Here is a 17,297-nt window from a genome sequence, read left to right on the forward strand (position 1 = left end):
ATTGTAATTGCATTGAAAAGACGTTCATGAATAAGGGGGGATAAATCACCAATAAGTGTTTTTAGGGTTGGTTCTCCCACCAAAAGAAGAAAAAAATAAAATAAAATTGGGGGGAAAATGTTGAAAAAAAATCCACCGATGCGCCGGACCGCGAGTATCCAAGGATCCACGGTATGTGTGGAAAGAATGCATATACTGCATTACAGTATGTATGTATTTTGGATTGCACTTCTTGATGGATAATTATGTTAAGAGTGAAGGGGTAGGATTAGTAGGAGGAAGTTTGAACTTCTACCTGCTCGTTTTCGGACCCGCAGTACACGGCATTATGGGACATTTAGACTACAGTTTTTGTACTGAATGTTCGAAATAAAATAATATAATCAATCGTCGAAGTCTGGTGACATGTCTAGAAAATACTCACGTTGTCATACAGGGTGACCAAGGTTCCCCTGGGAGCTCTGGTGAACGCGGTCGTCAAGGACGTCCTGGGTCCAAAGGTAACGTACATCTCCCCGCCGCCATGAAACAGCTCATTCATAGACATCTCTAAAAACTTTGCTTTTGTGTATCAGGTGATCAAGGAGAGTCTCGCAGTCGACCTGGTTTACCTGGGGACAAGGGGCTTCCCGGATACTCTGGACCTCCAGGTCAGATTCCAACTCAAGAACATTGGAATCATATCGCTCGACGGGAATCTTGAAACAATCAATAAATCAGGCGACTAATTCATTTTTCCTTCATTAGGTCCTCCTGGACCTCAAGGAGATCCTGGAGCACTGGGTTTCACTGGAGAACCAGGCCAGAGAGGCTCCAAAGGAGATCCGGGACAGCCCGGGGAGCAGGGATCATCAGGTACAGACTTCCTTTCTCTAAAGTGATCATGTGGTCCTCAGGCTACTCATCACAACCATGAGGGGGTCATGCTGTTGTTACTAAAAATCTTGAAGGAACTTAGAAGTCCTGACGAACAGAAATACTCTATAAACTCGTCCATCAGGTGTGACTGGGCCCCCAGGACCCAGAGGTCGCCCAGGGGTTCCTGGGCTTCCTGGTAATACGGGTGCTGACGGTCCCCCTGGAGCGCAGGGTCTCTCAGGACTACAAGGTGATAATTTACTAACTATATGTGGATTTAGTTTTTGTTTTGACGGCTGTGTAAGTATTACTCATACTGAACTGTTGAAACAGGTCCTCCTGGACCACTGGGACTTCATGGCCTGGATGGACTGAAGGGAGTGAAAGGAGACATTGGCAGCAGAGGTATGTCCACTTGACTGAGTGGAACAATGAGACAGCCCATGCACAAAAGTACCTAAGCATACAAAAGACTTGGTCCACCTTGACAGAAGCAAAGAGATTTTTACATTATTTCTTCCATTTTTTCAGCAAACTTTGTCAAGTTTCCTGTGTTGTCTCGTCAGGTCTCAGTGTCATAGGTTCTCAAGGCTCTCAAGGCCTTCCAGGAGAAAAAGGCCCGCCTGGTCCTCGAGGTCCTCCAGGTTCATCACAGCCAGGACCTCCAGGACCCAGAGGCCCTCCAGGATCCAGAGGTGTGTGATCTAGGTCTCTAGTTTTTCAGAGAACTCTTGGAGCCTCCAAAGATCTATACAATGAATGTGTTTTGGCTATGTCTGTCCTGGTACTCACTTTTTATTTATTTGTCCAGGGCCACAAGGACGAGTTGGTCCTTCAGGTGAATCTGGACCTGACTGTAAAAGTCCTCCCCTAGGGATTTTGGGAGATCCTGGTGACCCTGGACTAGACGGAGAGCCAGGTCAGACAAGGAATAACTATTGAAAAAGTTTAGTTGATCTGAGACCTGACTGAGCTCAGCCTACCTTACAGGTTACCCCGGTGACATGGGGGAGTCTGGTCTTAACCCTCCAGTAGCTGGCGATGATGGGGACAATGGGGACAATGGATGCCTAGGCCCAAAGGGAGACAAAGGAATTCCAGGGCCCACAGGACAACCAGGCATAGGTGGATTTCCAGGGTTCAAAGGTGACTGAGTGTTCGTAGTTCTGGGCTCAGGCTGCTGTAGTCCAGACCCACCTCAAGCTGTGAAGGTCTTCTTATTTTGAAAATCTTTGTGATCAGGTGAGCAAGGTTCTCCTGGCCTGATGGGGATACCTGGAAACACAGGCCCTAGAGGTTTTCCAGGACCAACTGGACCACTTGGGTCTCAAGGCAGTACAGGTCTGGCAGGTCCAAAGGGGGAGATGGGCAGAGTTTTTCCTTGCCCCACTTACCCTTCACCCCCACCGGGCCCTCCAGGACCCCCTGGGCTACCTGGTGTAGCAGGAAGTGCTGGTTTTCAGGGAGAGAATGGTTTCCAGGGACTCAAAGGTAAGACGCCACAAGAAGACATCGACCTCCCCAGGGGTCAGCGTTTGCCACCCCCCGATTCTCACATGCGTAGCTCATGCAATTGTTCCAAAAATAGGTCACCAGGGATGGGACATTGTGATTTCCTTAGATTGTTGTAGAAGTTATCATTAAAAAAATGTAAACACTTTCACAAATTCACAAATACTAATATTGATCTGTTTCCTAACTTGTTACATCTACGTTGATAATTATTGGGAGAAATCATTACCATGAACAGTGTCTTCACAGAGATGAATATCATTATTAAGAATAACATAACTAAAGGTAATTTGAGTATATTAGTTATTTCAGAAGTGTGTATGAAACCGGTAGCCGTTTTAATTAATCAGTATCCAAGAAGGACCTGTAGCTCTCAGTTTCAAAAAGGTTGCTGTGTGATCCCTGGCGTAATGTGATGACGGTTGTTGGTGTGCTGCAGGTAAGAAGGGGGATGCCGGGTGTCTGGGACCACAAGGCCCTCGGGGGTCACCGGGTCCTGACGGGGAGCCAGGTCGACGAGGCCTGGAGGGGGAGAACGGTGTGGTGGGAGCCAAGGGTGAGATCCAAAGCTCTAACCCTCACACAAGACTCAGACTAAGGCCTGCCGCATTGCAAGCGACGAGACTTTAGTGCAGCGCGGTGTGTGGTCCCGCTACTACTTTTCATGAGTGGCCGACCACTGTCATCTAGTTTTGCTGCTTTTCCTCATTTGATTGCAGGTGTAACGGTCAATCACATGCGCTTTCTCAACCAAAAAAAGGACATTTCCGGGTAATAACTAATCGGTAGATACAATTTATTTGCTTCTTTTCCTTGACAATTGTGCTATGTTGTTTGTGGTTCAATTGAAAAAAATAAATAAATTGTGTAGCGCCCGAAAGAACACCAGAGGTCGCAGTTTTTCGCCAACTAGAATTTGTTTGCGATTATCCAGTTGAGTGGCGTCGCTCGGTGTGCGCCAGGCCTTGCGCTGGAAAGTTTTTCTCATGGAAAGATGCTTATCACTGATCCGATATAATGTGCTCAGGTGATCCTGGTTTGATTGGGGACCGTGGACCTCCTGGACCGTCCAGACCCTTGAACGCGGGCTTCCTGATGGTCATGCACAGCCAGTCCAAAGCGCTCCCATCGTGTCCACAGGGGATGCGAATTCTGTGGGTGGGATACAGTCTGTTGTACCTGGAAGGCCAGGAGAAGGCGCACACTCAGGACCTTGGTACTCGTCCTCCTTATTTCCCGGTCTTGTCTAGATTGAGGCTGGTGTCTGATGGCCGGCTGTCTGCCAATCAGGCATCACCGTGGCAGTGATCAGCGTAGGCCAGCACAGAGTCTAAAAAGCTAAAAAACAAGCAGGGCCAAAATGAGCATGCAAGTGCCGCCCATGTTGATGTTCTGGGTTTGGTGTTCCAGATCAACCTTCAACATAGGAATACAGTGAACCCCCGTTTAACACGGGGGGGGGGGGGGGGGATGCGTTCCAGACCCACCCGTAAGAGGTGAAAATCCTCGATATAGGGAACCCGTATCATTTTTTTTTTTAAATATGTAGTTTTACCCCTGCATCACACATTAAAAGACACTTTTACAAGTATTCCTGAGCACCTGCTCTCACTCGACCAAATACGAGGCATAAAAGCGTGCTCGCTTCAAGCTGCTTATTTGTCACGCCCAGTCAAATGTTCAACCAAAACACATTTAGTAGAACCAAAGTCACCTAACTTATCATGCAAAATACCACAGACAGGCTTATGGAAGTTAGCATTGATGTTATGATAATTCTAAACTTTCAAACAACTGCTACTTTGATACAGAGGTTCCCCAACCACCGGGCGGTGGACCAGAGGTGGAGCAGAGCGAGCGATAGACGGGGCTCTAAAAAACCTGCGAGGTGCCGTGCCCCCACCGGGTCAAACCGGGTTTCTCTGTCACGCCAGGCCGCTGCGGGCCCAGGAGGGGCACGCTGTGCCTGCAGGGAAGAGACTGGGGGAGTAGGGGCTGAGCCCATTCCCGCGGGTGGCGTCTGTCGGAACAAGAACGATTTTATTGCTCATCAGAGTGTAAAAGAAGTTTTATTTTGAAAATCAGAGGCATCCAACCACCTGTGCCTCTGTCAAAACCTTCATCTTGATCACTTGATATGGGAAAAAGGTTAGCACACAAGCTAGCAAAAATGACTAACTTGTTTCCTTTGAAAAGGAAAATAGGCCAAACAATGAAAAAGGATTACCCCAACATTGGACCGGCTCATTGAAGAGAACCAAGCACAGAGCTCCTGCTAATTACAACAAATACAGTTGAAACCAGATGTTTACATAACTATATGAAAAAGATACATAGGCTTTTTTTTTCTCCTCAGTCTAACATGAAATCAAACTAAACATTTCCCGTTTTAGGTCAATTAGTATTACCAAAATTATTTCGATTTGATAAATGGGAAAAGGGATTTATTTTTAGACAATTTTTCATGACTTTCTTCAAAGTCAGAAGTTTACACACAGTAAGATTACTATGCCTTTAACCAATGCGGTAAACCCCAGATGATGAGGTCATTTATTTAGAAGCTTCTGATAGGTTTATTGACAACATTTGAGTTAATTAGAGACACACCTGTGGATGTATTTGAACTAGGAACACCTGAAATACACTAGTTCTTTGTGTAACATCATGAGAAAGGCAAAATAAATCAGCCAAGATATCAGGAAAAGAATTGTGGACTTGAACTCAAGTCTGGTTCATCCTTGGGTCCAATTTCCAGATACCTGAAAGTGCCACATTCATCTGTTCAAATAATTATACGCAAGTAAAAACACCTTAGGAATGTCCAGCCATCATAGCACTCAGGGAGGGGGTGGGTTCTGTTACAGAGATGAATGTGCTTTGGTCCCAAAGGTGAATATCAAGCCAAGAACAAAGACAAGACCTTGTGAAGGTGCTGGCTGAAGCTGGTGTGTCATTAATCACAGTGAAACGAGAACCGTACCGATATGGGCTGAAAGGCCACTCTGCCAGGAAGAATCCATTACCCCAAAAGAAACAAAAAGCCAGATTACAGTTTGAAAATGCACACAAGGACAAATACTTTCATTTTTTTGGAGACATGTTGTGCAGACAGACCAAACTAAAATTGAATTGCTTGGCCATTGATCATCTTGATCATCTTGACATTTGTAGGAAAAAGAGATAAGCTTGCAGGCCTGAGAACACCAGCCCAACTGTGAAATACAGGGTTGGCAGCATCTTGTTGTGGGGTTGATTGTCACAGGAGGGACTGGTGCACTTGACAAAATAGATGGCATCATGAGGAAGGAACACGATGTAGAAATACTGAAGCAACATCTCAAGACCTCGCGCAGGAAGTTAAAGCTTGGGCGTAAATGGGCCTTCCAAACGGACAACGACCCGAAGCAGACTGCCAAACTGCTTACGAAGTGGCTTAAGAATAACAAAGTCAATGTTTTGTCAAATCCCTCTCATTCTTCCATTTCGCAAATAGAATTTTGGTAATCCTAATTGATTTTAAACCATATATCGTGCATGTAAACCTCTGGTCTTAAGTGTACAGTCTGCATAAGCCCCAAAAACCGATGTATTGATGTATTGTGGAGCGTGTGAAGGAAGACCGGATTGGATTTCTTCCTTGGGTGTGATTGTACTTTCCAGGCCAGGCGGGCTCGTGCATGCGCGTCTTCTCCACCATGCCGTTCGCTTCGTGCAACATGGGCACGTGCTCCTACGCCGGCCGCAACGACAAATCCTATTGGCTGTCCACCACGGCCGCCGTGCCCGCCCTGCCGGTGGGCGGAGCCTCCGTCGAAGAGCACATCAGCCGCTGCGCGGTGTGCGAGGCGCCCTCGGCCCCCGTGGCTCTGCACAGCCAGTCGTGCGTCCAGCCCCGGTGCCCGCCCAACTGGACCAGCCTGTGGACCGGCTACTCCTTCCTCATGGTGGGTGCACGAGTACGCCTTCAAGTTTTGGGGGGCGCCGGGGGAGTGTTTTCCTTTGACTTGTGACTGAATGAATGGAATTCTTTACAATCCACGTCATTCTGTCATCGCTGGATGTTTTTAGAAGGCGCAATATTAGAGAGTGCTTTTTATTGTCCTTATTCAAAACCTAAAAACATGTTTCGGGGAGGCTGAAAGGGATTTAACTGCATTTCTTTTCTCTTTCTTTTTTCCAGCTAGGTCAGCTAGGTCAAGCCGAATGGAGGATTTGTATCCCTTATATGCTGGAACAGTTTTACTGTGTCACAGTGCAGTTTTTAGGCTCCCGCTGTGGTTTCTTAGTGTTACAATTTATTGAGACTCGGGAGTCGAACAGACAGAAACGAAGACAAAAGACAAAGCACGAATTGTAACCAGGACGAGAAAAGTAAAGCATTCCATATCTACAACAATGAAACCAATGAGATATGAGTGTTGCATGGGGCTCTAGTGCTTCACCCGGTGACTGCATTTCAATAGGCAAAGATGGTTTGAGACGCAAAAAATGTTTCGTGAGTTACGAGCGCAGCCATGCAACAAATTCAACTCCTATCTTGGGCCACGGCTGTACTTTGAAGTGCCGATTCGACCGGTTCGCTTTTGTCAAAGGCGTTCGGACTCGAGTCCAAATGAGTTTTTGCAAAACCCGTTTCGACAACTTGCCAGCTGCTCCCACCGACAAAAGAAAACGTTTTTAAACCGATCGGTTTAAAGCTCCCATAGTTTTGCCAACATCGGGAGCTTTAAACCGATAGCTAAACACACGGTGCTGGTATGCATTTTTTCGTTCGATTAGGCAGAGAAGGTTTGCAGGCCACAAGCTGAAACTTTTGAGGCTCGTCAACATCAAACATCTTGTCTCCAAAGGATGGGCAATGTTCCCCGGTTGACAGTCGTCCGTGTCGCTGGCATCCCATTTTTATAACAGAGAGAAAACATGCAAACGCAACAAGCCTTTTTCGACAAAGTCCAGATCTCGCTTTTCGAACGGACGCTGCGCTTGCGAAACATTTTGCTTGCTTGCTTTTTAACTCGGTGACTGGCAGCTGCAGGCGTTTACAACCGTTTGACGCATCCGTCAAGACCAAGACACAAGCGCCGAACCTTCTTCGCCCAGGAAAAAGCAGAGAAAATAGTTTTTTTTTGTACACTGACAATATTCTTTGCTTTTGTGATGCCTCAAACTGGAAAAGAACAAAAACAAGACTGATAAAGGGCTTTGGATGCACAATCAAATATTTCCAGCTAGGCGATGAAGAAAGGCACCATGGGGGATGTTCGTTCACTCAGCGCAGCACGGATCGAGTTGAACGTCAGTGGCTTTTTTACATGGCGTCGGCCGGTCTTTTCACGCCGCACTTTCCACGACCTACGGCCACAGAGCTCAGGGCATATTTACGGAGGAGCAAGAGTGCGAAAATTCCCAAAATATGTCGGGAAATATTTAATGATGTCAGCATTTATTTAATTATTTCGGTATTGATTTAATTTTGGCACTTCTGTTCCCCTGTGCGCATGCCGGAATGTACATCTGTCATCCTCAGCGCTGATTCAGCCCCAATCAAATCTTGCTCCCGTTGAGCTTTTCCCACGGAATGCTCCTTTTTTGGTTTGGGGAAACATTATTTTAAGAGCAGAAAAGCCTGAGTCGGCGCTCGGTAACATTATAACTGGTATTATAATGTAGTGACGGTGAAATTGTGCACATCCCAACCTGATTTGCGGCGCGCTCTGTAAATCAAGCTAAACGTTTCTCTTTGCTACAACTACTTCCCAAGATTGCCACAAAGCATGCTGGGAAGTGCGCAGCTTCACCGTCGCTACATTAGGAAATTAGCAGTAAAAATGTATTTTTTAAAACAAATTTCAGTCTGCACTTTGTTTTTTTTGAAGTACCCGAGTTGAATCAGTACTCGTAATTTTACCAATTTTTTTACCTATTCCCCTTTTTCCACGTGTGTTGACGTTTGATTTCAGCATACGGGCGCGGGCGACGAGGGCGGCGGTCAATCTCTGACGTCGTCGGGAAGTTGCCTGCTGAACTTCCGGGCTCAGCCTTTTGTGGAGTGCCAAGGCCCTCGCGGGACGTGCCACTACTTCGCCAACATCTACAGCTTCTGGCTGACCACGCCGGCGTCGGGCGCCGTCACCACGGAGGCCGACGCGCAGCACGGGAGCAACGTCGGACGCTGCACCGTCTGCATCAAAGTCGGCCGGCCGTGAGGCGACGGGAACATTTCCGCCACGCGCCACATGCAGAACTTTCACGCGTTTGAAAGAAGAACAAACACCTTAAATTGTCCTAAATTAAAATAAACATATCTTTTGGAGTTTCTTGATTGTGCTTTTCTTGCTATTTTAAAGCCTTTCAAGCTCAACTTCCTCTCGGGACAGAAGAGTTTTTCCAGCATATCACATTCCAATTTCAGCTTCAAACAGAAAGAAAACTGATCCAGTGGCGCAAATACATACGAGTGACCCCGCTTCCAGCTTTTTCGAGATACGTGTTGCCATTCGGCAGATTTCTCTGCTTTGACTAGCGAGTGCAAACTTGAGATACGAGCGCTGTTTGGTGGCAGGGAACTCCACTCGCTTGACGACAAGCGGCACTTTGGCAACCAGGGCACAATTCATCCAAAAAGAGGCTTCAAGCCATTTTTTATTTTTTTTTTTGAACAGAACATAAAAGAAAGAATTAAACCTTGCATTTAAAACAACCTAAAAATGTTGACTTAGGAACGGCCTGCAAGTTTCATGCTAACATAATGGAAAATGCCATTGACATGCTAACGGTTAGCATCGATAGCTGTGGTTTTAAAAGCAAAGAAACGGTGGCGCAACACACGCTCACAGACAACATAACAATCCTCACAGGCATATTCGGGGTCACAGACGTGGACTGAATATGAAGAGTTTCAGAGTGTGTATCGAGCGTTTCACCGCGCATTGACGACCCAAGCGTTTGCGGAGCGGCAGACGGGGCTCGAGGAGTGCCGCGTCATTAGCGAACGACTCCCCACTTGGCAAACGTACGCAGCACCCACGTCTGCCTTAGGAAGGCGGTCGCTCACGTCAGACGAGCATCGGCCGAGAAGCCCGTATTTCCCAGTTTCGTTAAACGTGTCTTTTGCGTCGGCTCGGCTAGCTAATCCTGTGTTGTGTGGGGGGCGGGAACTTAGCGGTCTTACAGCGCAGCAACTGCCCAATTGTGCACAGCTTTATTAATTACAGGACCAGCAGCATATTTCAATTAAGTTCTCGTTGCAATGAGATGAGCAGAAAATGACAAATGTCACAAGTCATGAAGTTGCATGTCAACGGATCAAACCGCGGTCGCCAGGCTGCAGACACGCACTCAAGGTAACTTTCACAGAATATAAATCGGCGTGTAGCCGATTGACCAGCCAGGACTGTTTTGTGATCATTATTTAATGATGTAAACGGTTTGCCTTTCATTTCCACAGTTTTTTCATTTGTTCTGTTTTAACCCGACCAGGTTATATAAACTTTACAATAGTTTCAACTCGGTGTAACGGGTGATGTCACAAACCAAATCCGTGTCGACACCAAACAAGAGCACCAGCCATGAGTTAGACGCGTGTGGTTTAATGGATGAAACTCACACAATGACGTGATGCGATCGCCAAGTCTAAGGATCAACGTCTCACTCACAGACGCACTTTCAGAAATAGTCGGGATAAGTCAACATTGACTCAGTTGTCTCATTTCTTACTTGATGGGACACACAAATATTCGTCAACAGACAAAAAGTTTATTTGGCATCGTTCAGCATGTCCCCGTTAGGACTGCAAATAATGATTCTAATAATCATCTGTCAATCATTATTTGGATTAAATGAAGAATTGGATTCAAACATTTTTTTATTTCCATCACTATTACAAATCAGGACATTATTTCAAATTGACAAATTGATGATTCGTTTCTGGTTCGGTGCATAACATCTGTCAGAACATGTTGATTGTTTGCAAATGTCTTACCTTGAAAAAACACACTTACAGAAATCATGTGCATCCACGGAAAGGCTCGGCCAACATGCTACGGCAGGAAGTCGAAATCTGGAACTCGTTAGCAAGGCGCGAGTGGCCTCGACAAAAGAGCCGCTAAAGCTAAGGTGCCGACAAAACTATTTTGAACTCACCAAAGCAGAACAGGATATTGCGACGCGTTTCCTGTCACATGACCTCAGCAGACACGCACAGTCACATTACAAGCAGCTTGAACCTGACCGATCAAATGTCCAGCTGTCAGTGTGAGACTCCGCCCACTGCACCGCGATGAATCGGAATGTCCAAGATGGCCGCCCTTCAAGTATTTATCACCCTTGCAGCAAGATGGCAGCTGTCAGACATCACGAGTCCATCACAACGCGACATTTGCGCTTCTGAGTGCTGACGACAAACGTTTGCGCTCTCTAAAAACATCCAAAGTTCAAATTTTCCACTTGATGTGGCACACGCATGCACACAAGACCTGAGAAAACGTCCGCCCGGTGACCGCTCGTGCGTTTATCAGTATGCGGGATGAAGAGCGCGACCGGTGTCCTGAGGCGGACCCGCGGCCGACCTCTCCATCGAGTCCACGTCGGGCTCCCGAAAGCCCCCCATCACAAAGTCCCGTGGCCCCAGGAAGTCCACGTCGTACACCGTCTCAGAACGTCCGGGAAGACTTTCTTTGCCCGGTCGGTACTTTCCTCCTATGACGCGGCCCGCCTGGAAGCCCTCCAGGACCTCGGTTCTGCCCCACGGCGGGTGCACATAATTTCTGTCGGCGTAAGCCCCAGGGGGGGGGACGGGGGACAGCGGACCGGGCGGGTCCGCTTGGGCCAGCTTGCAGAGGTAGCTGAAGGTCCGGGCGGGAAAGGTGCACTCCGCCGGCGGGTCCGAGCGGGGGTTCTTGCAGGGGGGCAACCCCTCGGGGGGCAGCTGCAGGTGGCTCAGCTGATGTTGGGTCCAGACACGCTGCTGGCGAACATGGACGGCATTCGCGGGGAAAGCGGCAACGCCGTTAGCAACTGACGGACAGAGCTGCGATTGGATAGCGGCGGCAGGGGGCAGCGCCGGGGGTTTGTCGGGCGGTCCAGCCGCAGGGCAGCTGGCCCCGGAGCCCAGCCCCGGCGCGGACACCCTGGAGCTGGCGTTGATGAGCAGGTTCCGGCTGATGGGGCTGGGATTGGCGATCTGGCCCTCGCAGACGGAGGTGGTGCCCACCCCGGCGCGGGCCTGACATAGTTGATTGATTTGGTGCACGATGCTGCTCAGGTCGCCCCCCCGGTGTTGCAAGCTGGCGGCCATGGACAGCGGGATGGTGGAGGTAGATACAGTTACATTCGGAGGCGCATCAGAGTCTGGGAGCTTGCGGGGTCCGTAAGCCCCCGGAGGAGCCTGCTGGAGGCCACCGGACATGGCTCCCGGAGTCTGGGACTGGAAGCCGCAGGGTACGGTGCCCGGGGCCTGGGGGTGCGCTGGATGAAGACCGCTGGACACAGCGCCGAGGGCCTGGGGGAGGATCTGCGAGCCAGCGAGCCTCTGGCCGTGTAATTGCAGACTTGCTTCCGACATGCGGCACAGGTGCGGCGGGGCGGCGCCCAGTAGGCTGTGAGGTGCGGGCGGCGTCTGATGCTTGAGCATGTGCATGTGAGCGACATCCGGTGGCGCCACGCCGTGATGCTGTTGCGGGTTGTGAGCGAGTCTCTGCTGCGCAGGCAGCAGCCCGTGGGATTGGCGCGAGGGGGCGGCCTCAGTCAGCTGAAAAGGCACCTCCTTGTGGGCGGCGTACCGGTTCATGGCGGCTCTGTGGAGGTAGCGGTTGCAGCTCGAGAGCAATTGTCTAGCGGGCCCGGGGAGGACGGCCAAAAGGCTGCCGCCCAGTCGAACGGGTGCGGGATTGGGTGGCTGTCGGTGGCCGGTGGAGTAGGCGGTGGTGCGGCGAACCTGCTTCCTCTGCGGGACGTTGACGCTGTTGGAATCGACGGCGATGCTGAGCGGGCGACCGCCGACTTTCTCAGCAAAAGCGTCCAACTCTGCGGGTGTGGGGCAGTTGGCGGATCCGGAGCCCCCTGAAACACGGGATCACAACACACGGGTTGGTACCACGACCGCCCGGCCGGCAGGACCTCACGAACGGACGGGGCGCTTACATTTCTCCAGTCCACCGTGCATTTGCGTGCGCGGGAGAAGCGAGAAGAACAAGGCGCCACGTCAACGTTTCGTCATCGGTGAGTCGCCGGCGTCGGCCTCCGTGGGCACTCCTTGCCTGCAATGTGTACGTCAACAACAACAGCGCTTAGCTCAGTGATTTCCAACCTTTATGGAGCGAAGGCACATTTTACCAAAATGTCACAAAAATTAGATACACATAATTACTGTATGTACAAGCCCAATTCCAATGAAGTTGGGATGTTGTGTTAAACAAATAAAAACAGAATACGATGATTTGCAAACCATGTTCAACCTATATTTAATTAAATACACTACAAAGACAAGATATTTAATGTTCAAACTGATAAACTATTGTTTTTTAGCAAATAATCATTAACTTACAATTTTATGGCTGCAACACGTTTACCACTGTGTTACCTTTTCTTTGAACAACATTCAATAAACATTTGGGAACTGAGGACACTAATTTTTTAAGCTTTGTAGGTGGAATTCTTTCCCATTCTTGCTTGATGTACAGCTTCAGCTGTTCAACAGTCCGGGGTCTCCATTTTCAATGGGAGACAGGTCTGGACTGCAGGCAGGCCAGTCTCGTACCCGCACTCTTTTACTACGAAGCCACGCTATTGTAACACGTGCAGAATGTGGTTTGGCATTGTCTTGGTGAAATAAGCAGGGGCGTCCATGAAAATGACGTTGCTTGGATGGCAGCATATGTTTCTCCAAAACCTGTATGTACCTTTCAACATTAATGGTGCCCTCACAGATGTGTAAATTACCCATGCCATTGGCACTAACAGAGCCCCATACCATCACAGATGCTGGCTTTTGAACTTTGCGTCCATAACAGTTCGGATGGTTGTTTTCTTCTTTGGCCCGGAGGAAACGGCGTCCATAATTTCCAAAAACAATTTGAAATGTGGACTCGTCGGACCACAGAACACTTTTCCACTTTGCGTCAGTCCATCTTAGATGAGCTCGGGCCCAGAGAAGCCGGCGGCGTTTCTGGGTGTTGTTGATAAATGGCTTTTGCTTTGCCTAGTAGAATTGCAAATTGCACTTACGGATGTAGCGCCGAACTGCATTTACTGACATTGGTTTTCTAAAGTGTTCCTGAGCCCATGTGGTGATATCCTTTACACATTGATGTCGGTTTTTGATGCAGTGCCGCCTGAGGGATCGAAGGTCACGGGCATTCAATGTTGGTTTCCGGCATTGCCGCTTACATGCAGTGATTTCTCCAGATTCTCTCAACCTTTGATATTATGGACCGGAGATCCATAATTATCCATTATTCATGCACTCACTGTAGTAGTCTCGCCACACTGCACTTTTGCGTATCTGTTGTTGACCAATACTGGCCACTCATGTGCTTGAGAAGTATCTCCAATTTGCACAATTGACACGGTTCCAGATCATCGCACCACGAGTCACTTTAAATCTCTGCGCCATTCACACAATGGTCACTGCACCAGATTATTGCTCTATTAGTCATGTCAAACTGCTCTAAACTGTGCATCATTTGCACAATTATAAAAAAATAAATAAAATTTTTAAAATGGTTCGGCATTACCACATTACTGGTAACCTTTCATTGCTCAGTGACTCTTCGTACTGTGTTTTTATGTCTCAAAAGTATTTTCTGTCAAATGGCTGTCTGTTGTTGTCCTGCAGCGGCTCCAGCTACGGGAGACAAATTCCTTGTGTGTTTTTGACATACTTGGCAAATAAAGGTTTCTGAATTGTTATCTTTAAGGGCAAATATAATGAGCGCCAATTATTCGCAGATTTACGCTATTCTCAGTAGTGCCAATCCCCATCTCCCGTGAATAGCGGGGGTCCGCGCTACTACACAAGTCGCGCTCCACTCTAAAGGCTTCTTTATACTCGCGTGGGCAGCGACAGCGCCGACGTCGCTGTTTGGCTTTGTACTGTTTTGAAAATGTGCTGCAGTTCTCCAAGTCGGGGGCGTCGCTGCAGCTGCTATTGGCTACGACACCACAGGGTGGAGTTTCCTCTGCATTTCATGGCCATTTTCATGGCCATTTTTCCACCAACACCTCTAAACTTACCACCGCAGAAACTTCACGCCAGTAGTTCGCTGATATTTGTGCATCTTTGTAATTGTTCATAAAGATGCACATATTTGCACACCTGGCACAGCCGCTCTTCTTCCTACTCCCGTGCCTGCATTGCATCACGTGGCCGACGCGTTGCGCTGCCCCTATGCGACACTTGAGGCGCACATGGCTCAAACTGAGATCATTTCTTGTGATTGGTCCATTTTAGTCACATGCTGTGATGACATACTCAGCTACTCAGCCGCACATACCACGTACGCCGCCCCCATCTTGATCGATTTTGCATCTGGTCATCTAGCTCCATTTGTTCTTGCAGGCACTGTTCCACGGACGCCATTGTTGTTGCTTTGTTCTTTGTTCCGGAATCAGAATCAAAATCATCTTTATTTGCCAAGTATGTCAAAAACACACGTGGAATTTGTCTCCGTTAGTTGGAGCCGCTCTTGTACGACAACAGACAGTCAATTGACAGACAGATACTTTTGAGACAAAGACACTGGGAAAAAAAAAATGTCACTGAACAATAAAAGGTTGAGAGTAATCTGGTAATGCCGGTACAATTATTATTTTTTTTTGGTAATTGTGCTAAAGGATGCAGAGCCCACTAGCAATTTGAGCAGTTTCAATGACTAATAGAACAACAGTCCGGTGCAATGACCATTGTGCAAAGGGCACCGAGACTTCAACAAATGTATGCAGTTTAAAGTGACTGGTAGACAATGTTAATTGTGCCAATGGTGCAGATGCATGAGTGGCTGAGTGGAATGTTAAAACGGCTACCGGAATTAGCCATAAAATGCGGAGGAAACGCCACCCTGTGGTGTCCGGGCCAATAGCGGCCATCGCGACCCCCCTGACTTGGAGGAGAACTGCAGCACATTTTCAAAACAGCGCGCGTAGCTTGCGCTCAAGCATAAAGGCAAACTGGGTGCAGGATAGCTGCAGTGACGTCAGCGCGTATAAAGAAGCCTTCAATCTGTTCCATGTTTTGTATTTTAAAGCTTGAGGACCCGAGGGGAAAGCCGAGTACGTCATCACAACATGCAAGTAAAACGGACCAATCACGAGAGATGACAATTTGTGCCGTGTGCTCGTCAATTGTCGCATAGGAGCCGCGCGGCCTAATGCGCCGGTCACGTGATGTAACGCGGGGCGTTTGGAGGCCTTAAATCGGTCCCGTGACGTCACGAGTGTTGAGGAAGCGTCAATAGGAAATAAAGGACGTCTTTGTCAAGAGTTGGATCGCGCGGCCTTTGACAAGTCATCATCATATGACGATGATGATGCAGAATGTAGCAGCGAGCTAACACGAGTGTCTGCGCTTATGCCTTTGTTTTGGTTTTTTAACGTTTTAGTTAGAAACAGAACACGGGCTGAAATACAAACAGGCAAAAAGTCAGTCTCATTACAGAAATACATTACACGGAGCACATGAAATCTATCAAGTTTGCCTAATGGACCTAATATATTGCTTGACTATATTTTTTTAAAAATACATATTTTTCGATGAGTTTATCGACATTTGTGAATATGCCATTTCGCCAAGAGTATAAGATTTCTAATATAGAACTGATTTTATGGTCACAATTAGTAGTTAAGCCAAGCAACATATGTCCCAAGCAAAGAGCGTTCTCTTGTGGTTCTATACAGAGTGAAACGAAGCGATGAATAGCGTTCCGCAATTTGGCAGAACATGGCAAATTCCAACGCTCAAGTGACGTTTGTCGTTCGCGTCTCTGTGCTGCAGCTAAGCTAGCGCTAGTTCTAGCGCTAGCCACTGGCAAAGGGTGTCCAAAAGAGTGCAATCCGTAAAGCACGTCGAGTACTTACTCTAGCTACGTGACAGCTTCAGCTTCGTCTTCGTCTTCGTCTTGTGGAGCGGCGACGACGACATTTGCACCTTGAGCCTAATCGGCGACAAAGTAGCCGCTGCTAGCACAGAGGCCCCCACCTCTGCTAACAGCCACCCAGGTGCCCGCGGAGAATGCCTGAGAAATAATCAGGGTCGCCTAAAAGCACAAATGCTGCATGACCACATGGCCACATGGATATTGTCCTACAACATCCATCCATCCATCCATTTTCTGAGCTGCTTCTCCTCACGCGGGTCGCGGGCGTGCTGGAGCCTATCCCAGCTATCATCGGGCAATAGGCGGGGTACAGTACCCTGAACTGGTTGCCAGCCAATCGCAGGGCGCATAGAAACAAACAACCATTGGCACTCACATTAACACCTACGGGCAATATAGAGTCTCCAATTCATGCATGTTTTTGGGATGTCGGAGGAAACCGGAGTGCCCCGGAGAAAACCCACCCAGGCACGGGGAGAACATGCAAACTCCACACAGGCGGGGCCGGGGATTGAACCCCGGTCCTCAAAAGTGGGAGGCAGACGTCGTTCACTGTGCCACCCGTACATTATGAGCAAAATAAAAAAGACTGGCAATATTTATTTTTATCATTTATTGGGCAGCCATGGCCCAATGGTTAAGATCCAGTGTGTTCAACTAACGTGTTCACTGTGATGGGTTAAATGCAGAGAACAAATTTCGTGTGCATGCATGCATGTTCATGACAATAAAAGGGGATTCTTCTTCTTCATCAAAGCGGCGTCCACGACAGGCTCCTTACCTCAACTCGCAGCCAGGCGCCCGTGGAGAATGGACGAGCAATAATCAGCGTGACCA

At 48.3% G+C, this 17,297-nt stretch overlaps 2 protein-coding genes across 2 annotated transcripts in view; one reads left to right on the plus strand and one right to left on the minus strand.

Annotated features, from left to right (window-relative positions):
- The window catches only part of col4a4 (collagen, type IV, alpha 4), a 30,079-nt gene extending 21,396 nt beyond the window's left edge, over positions 1-8,683 (plus strand). The window contains exons 35-47 of the mRNA XM_061781481.1: positions 437-500; positions 576-650; positions 748-855; positions 1,001-1,108; positions 1,192-1,263; positions 1,425-1,553; positions 1,670-1,777; positions 1,849-2,004; positions 2,101-2,349; positions 2,810-2,926; positions 3,398-3,586; positions 6,031-6,314; positions 8,331-8,683. Of these exons, the coding sequence (XP_061637465.1) occupies positions 437-500; positions 576-650; positions 748-855; positions 1,001-1,108; positions 1,192-1,263; positions 1,425-1,553; positions 1,670-1,777; positions 1,849-2,004; positions 2,101-2,349; positions 2,810-2,926; positions 3,398-3,586; positions 6,031-6,314; positions 8,331-8,576 (1,905 nt within the window). The 3' untranslated portion in view covers positions 8,577-8,683. The remainder of the gene's footprint in view (positions 1-436; positions 501-575; positions 651-747; positions 856-1,000; positions 1,109-1,191; positions 1,264-1,424; positions 1,554-1,669; positions 1,778-1,848; positions 2,005-2,100; positions 2,350-2,809; positions 2,927-3,397; positions 3,587-6,030; positions 6,315-8,330) is intronic.
- Positions 8,684-10,216: 1,533 nt separating this feature from the next.
- Positions 10,217-16,760, minus strand: LOC133482003 (protein FAM222B-like). The gene is made up of 3 exons (XM_061781485.1): positions 16,441-16,760; positions 12,511-12,626; positions 10,217-12,429 (listed from the first exon to the last, which is right to left on the minus strand). Exons 2-3 carry the CDS (start codon positions 12,530-12,532, stop codon positions 10,883-10,885), a joined length of 1,569 nt encoding a protein of 522 aa, XP_061637469.1. The 5' UTR covers positions 12,533-12,626; positions 16,441-16,760; the 3' UTR covers positions 10,217-10,882.
- Positions 16,761-17,297: the final 537 nt, after the last annotated feature.

This window comes from Phyllopteryx taeniolatus, chromosome 8 (assembly GCF_024500385.1).
Source record: "Phyllopteryx taeniolatus isolate TA_2022b chromosome 8, UOR_Ptae_1.2, whole genome shotgun sequence".
Taxonomy (NCBI): Eukaryota; Metazoa; Chordata; class Actinopteri; order Syngnathiformes; family Syngnathidae; genus Phyllopteryx; species Phyllopteryx taeniolatus.

Coding starts and splice junctions, on each gene's coding strand:
- LOC133482003 (XM_061781485.1), bottom strand. CDS start 12,532: ATGCACGGTGGACTGGAGAAAT. Junction 12,430..12,510: donor GCACGGTGGACTGGAGAAAT/GTAAGCGCCCCG, acceptor CCCGTGTTTCAG/GGGGCTCCGGATCCGCCAAC.